The 8088-nt window shown below is 48.8% G+C and overlaps 1 protein-coding gene across 1 annotated transcript; it reads left to right on the top strand.

Annotated features, from left to right (window-relative positions):
* Positions 1 to 541: 541 nt before the first annotated feature.
* KLHL26 (kelch like family member 26) lies at positions 542 to 7633 on the top strand. The gene is made up of 3 exons (XM_003213296.4): positions 542 to 913; positions 1521 to 1703; positions 4458 to 7633. Exons 1-3 carry the CDS (start codon positions 651 to 653, stop codon positions 6037 to 6039), a joined length of 2028 nt encoding a protein of 675 aa, XP_003213344.2. The 5' UTR covers positions 542 to 650; the 3' UTR covers positions 6040 to 7633.
* The last annotated feature ends 455 nt before the right edge of the window (positions 7634 to 8088 follow it).

The raw sequence follows: 8088 nt of genomic DNA, 5'->3' as shown, positions 1-8088 counted from the left end.
GAAGGCAGGGATTTCAGGGGGAGCACAGCTGAGTGGTGTCAGTCATCCCAATAAGAACCCGCATGAATTTTGGGGCGCGGCGTTGAAGCAGACTGCAAAAATGTGATCTCTGCATCCCGCAGCATCCCAAAGCACTGCGGAGCTGCACTGGATCTCCCAGTGCTCTGATGGATGTGACAGATGTCCCCGGGCCTGCCTGCTCTCTAAAGCTTGCAGGAAATTGCAGTCTGATCGGTTAGGCAAGTTGCAAGTCCTGTCCATTGTTCCTTATCGTTTGAGGATTGTTTACATCCCCCATTTTGTTATCCCATCTCCCACACGCTCCTCCAACCTCACCTACTTGTTTGGTCTCTGTGTGTGGCTCCTGTTGTGGTGGTGGTGGTGGTGGTGAACTCTGTGGGTTGGTTGTTAGCAGATGGTGTGGATTTGTGGACACGCAATGCTGCTTTCCAGATTTGTTGTCATCTATTTGTGATCTTTTTTCATGTCACGCTTCCGTAAAACATCCCGTGAAAACATAGAGCCCAAATAGCAGGTGGCTCCTGAAAAGCTAAGATCCATCCTGAATACTGACTGGTTCTTGTGTGTTTTCTTCCCAGAAGAATTCAGAGAACATGGGATGTTGATCCAGAAAACTAGTTCAGAGTTGGATGAAGTTTGCGAGTGAGCCTAAGATTTCTCCTTCAGTTGGTGTGAGTGCAGCACACAGCTGTGCGGGACGCACTGCCCCGTGTTGGCTCAGGAAACCTGCAGCACAACTGTGGTTACCTTCAGAGGAGCACAGAGTATCTCAGTGTCCTTCCCACCCGTGCAAAACTGCTGCTGTTCACCTCCAAATGCAATGTTCTCACCGACAAGTGCATGCGAGGCCAAGTGAATCTAAGAGTGATGCTCCACGCACCGAGGAACATGTGTGAGAGGCATTGGGAAAACCAAGGAAATATTTACACTGGGAGGGGACTGTTTACAGTGCAGTTCAAACAGTTGACGTTATTTAGAGCAGCCAGTGCTGTGCAAGATTCTGCTTTTGCTCTTCTCGGGAGGGTCAGGCATAAGGAAAGGATCAAACAGGGCGAGCAGGGCCGTCCTTGGACGGTACGGAATATCTAACAGCTGCACTTAGGTTAGGTGGTGAGAAGAATGAGCAACTGTGAGTCAGCCTCGTGGTTGAAGTCAAGGTCAGGGTGGACTCTGGGGTAGCAGCAGTGTGTGGACACCTCTGTTCATGGAGATGCTGGCCCTTCTTGCTGGTGTTTGGCTGGTCCCAAAGCCCACGTGTGCTGCGGCGTGACAGGTTGTCAGTAACACACGAGTACAAGTGAACATTTTGGATGTCTCTTTTGTGCTGGGATAAGGGAACGCAACCGAGGTACTGATGTCATGATGGTCTGTGTGGCTGTCGAGCTGGGAATTTGCTTTCAAACTGCTTTGTGTTACAGTATCTCCCCCAGCATGCTTTGTAGGTATACCACATATTGTTTTAATTTAAAACCAGCCTGTCTCTCTTGTTCTGTTTTTAGCATGGCTGACAAGAACAGCACCCTGAAATGCACGTTCTCTGCTCCTGGCCACAGCACCACTCTACTGCAGGGACTGGCCTCGCTCCGAGCTCAGGCTCAGCTGCTTGATGTCATCCTCACTATAAATAATGAAGTGTTTCAGGTTCATAAAGTTGTCTTGGCTGCCTGCAGTGACTATTTCAGGTGAGAATCTGATAGGGAAGCAGGCACTGTTACCTCTCCCCTTGGTTTCTGTTTCCCCATCCTCTCCTACCCCAACCTCCCCACCGTGCCCCAGCATCACTCCCCCACACAGCCCTTTGGAGGTATGGTTTGCACCACAGATGTCAGTGGGATTCCCTGAAGGTGTGTGGAGGTTTGGGGTCTGTCCCTCTGCGTTCTGATGAGGTTGTTCTGCCGCAGCCACTGGGCTGAGACCCATCTCAAGGGCAGGTCTTGAAGCCACCTCGAGGAGGATGAGGCGTTTTGTGCGTGTGTTCCCCAGCCCATTGGGAACAGCTGTCCCTCTCTGTGTCTGTAGAAAGCCAAAGCGTGGAGATGAGCTTCCTTTGCCAAATTAAGGCATGGTGAACCAACTGAAGAGCAGGGAGTTCAGTCTAAAGTGAAAAATCGAGTTCATCCATCTTGCCCCCATTAAAGTCTTGTCTAACAGTTCTGTGACATGGGGTTCTCTCTCTCCATTCAGCAGTCCCTTGACATGTAGGTTCCTTCCTGACCTGAGCAGGTGACCAGGAGCAAGGATGTAGGCATATCCCTCGAATATCCCATTTCTTCAGCTGCTCCAATAGTGTCCTTCTTAAGGACCCTCACATTTTCCAGGCTGTTCCCTTCTCTCTCCCTTCTGACTCCCCTCAGTAACATAAACCTTCCAAGCTTATCGCTCTCCCTAACAGGCATGCAATTAATGATGGAGCTGATCTTCCACCAAATGCTAATAGCACTATTTGTATTCATAAATGCTGTATGCAGTGCCACTGTTCGTGTGTTTTCCCCGTTGAAATGTAATTGCTGAGTAGGTTTCTTGCTATAAGGTCTGTGGCATTAAGTGAGGTTGTCCTGGGGAACAATGGCAGAATAATCTAGCTTTTGAAAATGCACTTTATGCAGAAGAGGGGAGGGAAAAGAGTGAAATTGAAGCATTTATATCGTCAGCATTTTAAAACCTTTTTTCAAGGAATGGCATTTTATTTGGTGGTTTGTCTTCATCATGGCAACAGTAATGCTTTTCTTTGCTTGTGCACATCCAGCTCTGTGCAGCTAATGCATGAGCACACACATGTCTGCATCTCCTCTGGGGCAGGGGATCAGGCAGCATGCTGTTTGGTGACATGGGATATGCAGGGGGATTTTAGCAGAGTGCTCTCATCTGCTGTATGGACAAATAATTGCGAACAGTGTTCCTGGTCACTCGGTTACAGAAAACTGATTTCATGTGCAGATATTTCCTTATTTAGGTCGTTTAGCTTTCTGTAGGTTTGTGCTGGACGGCAGCAGTTCTTCTAGCCTGGTTTGGACAGGAAACTTGGAACTCCTGTCTTTTGATAGTGTTCCCAAGGTATTTCTTTATTCCTGTGTTGATGCTAAAGAGGAAGAAGGTCTGTTCAGCATTTTCTCTGAGTAATTTGTATCTTGAAGTCATTGCAGCTCTGACAGCGTGCCTTCACAGTGAATTTACCTCTCAGACGTGAAAAAGTAGGTTATCAATGGTGAAAAAATGGCCTAAAATGTGCAGGCAGTTTGAATGGTCTTTGGTGTGACAGCCTTTGTAGGCTTGCTGTGATGTTTGTACAGCAGTGCTGGGTGGTGAAACTGCATGTCACTGTTCTTCAGCAACCTGGTTTGACTTTGCCTTCCGCAGCATCGCTCTGCTGCTGCTTGTTGAATGCTCCACACAGCGCAAACCTTTGCCCCCAAGCCACCAATATGTAACAAAAACTGCTGAAACGTAATGTAAACCTATAAAAAAACCCGTGCACTTATGTCCCCATCACGCCTGCAGGCCCCGTGCCTGGGAAACGCAGCCCTGCTTTAGAGCAGCAGTTTATGAGATGCCTGCGCGCAGTGCTTGGCGTGGTATGTGCTTCCTGTGGAATTTAGAAGCCTCCCAAGGAGGTGATCGAGGGCCTAATCTCAGCGTGGCCTGGTCAACTGATGTGCTTGCAGCTGTGCTGTAAGAAAATCGTTGTGTTTTTTTCCTTTTTTAATCGCCTTCCAGCCCCCTGCTGTCGTACTGCAACATAACAGACGTTTTCTGAAGTGGTCGCAACTCCTATTTTCTGAAGGCATTGGGAAGGAGCCTTGGAGAGGAGGTTCTGTCGTGGTTACCCAAGCCTTTTGTAAATTGTATTTGCAATGGCAGTGTTGAAGCCATTGGCAAACTCACCTCCGGTGCAATGGGCTTTGCCTGAAGGCCCCTCTCAGGCCAGCTCAGAGGCTCACCAACTTCTTAGCATGGATGTCTCCCCAAAGAACATTCTTCTTTACGCTCACAAATCCCGTGTTGTTGCAAAGCAGGTGGTTATCAGGTAGTTACTGATGCCAGCCTGTGCTGCTGCAGATCCCACTGTTGCTTTTGGCTGCTGAATATCGAGGATCCTTTGGTCCAGCACACAGCTCCCTGCTCGGATGGCTCTGACCACTCCTGGCGCTTTGTCCTGGGAACCATTCCTACATCCACTGCCAGTGAAGCAGCACTGACAGACCTGACTGTGATAGCTGAATGTGACTTCTCAGTACGTTGTTTATGCAAGCTGTATATAAGTAATTGCATGCTCTTTTTTTTTTTTTTCCTCCTGGCTTTTAGAGATTTAGGCTTGATTTATTTCCCCCCCCCCATCCTTCCTAAGAGGTTCAGTATGTTTAAAAAAGTGAGAAGTACTACGTCATTTATCTGCAATTAAAGAGGGGGGAAATTTTGTTTGTGTTCTTGACCTCCAGGGCGATGTTCACAGGCGGGATGAGAGAAGCCAGCCAAGATGTGATCGAACTGAAAGGTGTATCTGCAAAAGGACTGAAACACATAATAGACTTTGCATACAGTGCTGAAGTGACTCTTGATCTTGACTGCATTCAGGATGTTCTGGGAGCTGCCGTCTTCCTCCAGATGGTGCCTGTCGTGGAGCTCTGCGAGGAATTCCTGAAATCTGCCATGAGTGTAGAAACGTGTCTCAATATCGGGCAGATGGCCACCACCTTTAGCCTCGCCTCCTTAAAGGAATCCGTAGATGCATTCACCTTCAGGCATTTCCTCCAGATCTCCGAGGAGGAGGATTTCCTCCACCTGCCTCTGGAGCGCCTCGTTTTCTTCCTGCAGAGCAATAAGCTGCAAAGCTGCAGCGAGATCGACCTGTTCCGTGCCGCCGTCCGCTGGCTGCAGTACGACCCCACTCGCCGTGCCAGCGCCAGCCAGGTGCTCTGCCACATCCGCTTCCCGCTCATGAAGTCCTCCGAGCTGGTGGACAACGTGCAGACCTTCGACATCATGGTGGAGGACGTCCTGTGCCGGCAGTACTTGCTGGAGGCCTTCAATTACCAGATCCTGCCTTTCCGCCAGCACGAGATGCAGTCGCCCCGCACCACCATCCGCTCCGACGTTCTGTCCCTCATCACCTTCGGCGGCACTCCTTACACCGACAACGACCGCACCGTCAGCTGCAAGGTGTTCTGCCTGCCTGATGCCGGCGGGCGCCAGTTCAAGGAGCTGACGGAGATGGAGGTGGGCAGCAGCCATTCCTGCGTGGCCGTGCTGGACAACTTTGTGTACATCGTAGGGGGGCAACACCTGCAGTACCGGAGCGGCGAAGGAGCGGTTGATATTTGCTACCGTTACGATCCTCACCTGAACCAGTGGCTGCGAATCCAGGCCATGCAGGAGAGCAGGATCCAGTTCCAGCTGAACGTCCTGCACGGCATGGTGTATGCCACGGGCGGGAGGAACCGCTCGGGGAGCTTGGCTTCTGTAGAGAAGTACTGCCCCAAAGACAACGAGTGGACTTACGTGTGCTCCCTGAAGCGCAGGACGTGGGGGCACGCCGGGGCCACGGTGGGAGACAAGTTGTACATATCAGGTGGGTATGGGATTTCGGTGGAAGATAAAAAAGCCCTGCACTGCTACGACCCGGCCGTGGATCAGTGGGAGTTTAAAACCCCGATGAACGAACCCAGAGTCCTGCATGCCATGGTCAGTGCAAATAATAGGATTTACGCTCTGGGAGGCCGCATGGACCACGTCGACCGTTGTTTTGATGTTTTGGCTGTGGAATATTACGTGCCTGAAACAGACCAATGGACAACAGTGAGCCCCATGCGTGCAGGTCAGTCGGAAGCTGGCTGTTGTTTGCTAGAAAAAAAGATTTATATCGTAGGGGGGTACAACTGGCATCTGAACAACGTCACAAGCATTGTGCAGGTGTATAACACAGAAACTGATGAATGGGAAAGGGACCTGCATTTTCCAGAATCTTTTGCTGGGATAGCATGTGCTCCTGTGATACTGCCACAGATAACGACCCAGAGATAACTGAGCTGAGCTGGCCGTGAGATCACCCCGCGTTGCATGTTACTGGGATGGTGTGTTGTTTTCCTTGTTTGCAAATGGTACCGTGCATTTTCTGGGTGAGGGAAGGAGAAAAATAGCTTGCGTTCCCTCCTCTGTGAAGTCCCTCCTTCTCTTCTCTTACGCAGTGTTCTGGCAAGCGTGCCTCGTCAGAAGCACTTGTCAGCTAGTTAGACTTAGCAGATGTTACAGCTGGAAAAAGCTTTTCTCTTTTTTTCTTTATCTGAAAAGTGTGTGTGTGGGGAGATGGGGGGTGGGAATGCATTTTGCCAACTTTCCATATTTTTAACAATATTACGCATTGCAAACATTGACAGCTCAGGAGTAACTAAGTACTGTGGTATGTTTCAAAGAGTTCAGGTGTGATTTTTACTAATAGCTCCAAAAATCATTGTGTGTCGATTTGTTGTTTTTTAGCGAAGAAAAAAACCAAAACCTGTATACCACACTGACCTCCAGAAGCAATAAAGGGACAGCGGGAGCTAGAAGAGCTCAGGTGCTTGGGTTGTGAAAGCAGATTCTTGCTTTTCAGAGGTGATTTGCTTTGTTTTCCCCCTCCAAGAAGGGGAATTGGTCTGCTTACCCCTGCAGACCTCTGGCCTCTGTTGGTTCTTCATTGTTTGGATTACACCGCAATTCCAGATCCCCTCCTCACCCCCTCCGGGCATCAGCGTGATGTTCTTGTCCAGAAATTCTCCCTTAATTGGGGCATCCACGGTTCACAACACTAAAGCCATGTTGATAACTTGATTACACATAAATGAGCACGATTTTTTATAACTGCCAAAAATTTGTTTGGCTTCACTGGCAATAAGAGCTTGGCAGCTGTTATCTGGGCTGAAGCAGAGAGCACCCAGGGGCTGTGCAGGACCCTGCTGCCTGCACGCATCACCCCAGCCCGTTCTGCACGGGGAGGTGGGTGCTGCTCATTCACCTGCTGGAGGGTTTTCTCTCTTGATTTGTAAATAAGAGACTGGGTTTCACAACGAGATGGAAGTCCGGGCGGAATGGCCTTTGTTGCTGGTGGGTATTTTAGATTCAGAGATTCGTTTTAAGATGGCTCTGTCATTTTTGTAACATCTGTGTTTGCTGCACAGAATACTGTTATTTCTTGAACTGTCCTTTCCTCCAAGCCATTTTTTTTCTAATTAATTTTGACTGATAAATGAAGTTGAAGTTTCTTCCTTTATCAGGCATTCTGTTTCAAGGGCTTTGTTTTGGATCTGTGGAAGTTCAGTTTTGATGTAGGTAGCCTTCTTTTCAGAGAAACTGTTGCATTCTGCTGGTTAAATAAATGCCGTGCTGTAACCCTTAGAGACGATGTACAATGTCTGTTTTGCGGATGAATCACTCATCAGGGCTGTGTAAAGCATGAACTCCATACCTCAGATTCACTTAAGGATATTTCTGACGATTAAAGCACTTTTGAGTATGTTCTGCTGCGAGGGCACGTGTTCCTCAGTTCATTTCTGCATTTGAAATTTTAGTTAAAATGATGCACAGTTTGGTTTGTTTCTATCTGTCTGCTGGTTTGCCAATAATAAATTGATGGAAAGTGCTTGTTGGTGTTCAGAATGCTGAAGTCAAGTGGGCAAGCTCTGCTTCTGCGGTGTGCAGTGCAGCCAGCTCTCCTGGAACCACCACCACCATCTGTGGGCACTGCAGAGGAGGTGCTGGGAAGGGTTTCCACGTTCTCTCACTGGGACTTGCAGCAATGTGCTGCCAGGTACCACCTCTCCTGGTTACCAGGATGTTCTTTTTATAGCAATATAAACAATTCATTTTTGTAACGTGACCTGGAAGGATTCTGTAGCTGCTCTGAATTTAGCACAGGCTGGCTAAAGTATCTGTGAAAGTGGTATAATCTGTACTGATAGAGTTTGTTTGACTCCTGTGAAGTACGTAGCTGTGGCTCGGGGCCGCTCCATACGCACCCTGTGTGGTATTCTGAGAATAAACTGCTTCGATTCTCTGTACTGAATGAATTTGATGGCTGGATCGGGCTCTTGGTGA

Source organism: Meleagris gallopavo, chromosome 30, assembly GCF_000146605.3.
Source record: "Meleagris gallopavo isolate NT-WF06-2002-E0010 breed Aviagen turkey brand Nicholas breeding stock chromosome 30, Turkey_5.1, whole genome shotgun sequence".
Lineage (NCBI taxonomy): Eukaryota > Metazoa > Chordata > Aves > Galliformes > Phasianidae > Meleagris > Meleagris gallopavo.
Note: the sequence above shows the minus strand (reverse complement) of the source record. Positions and strands in the feature narration are given on the sequence as shown.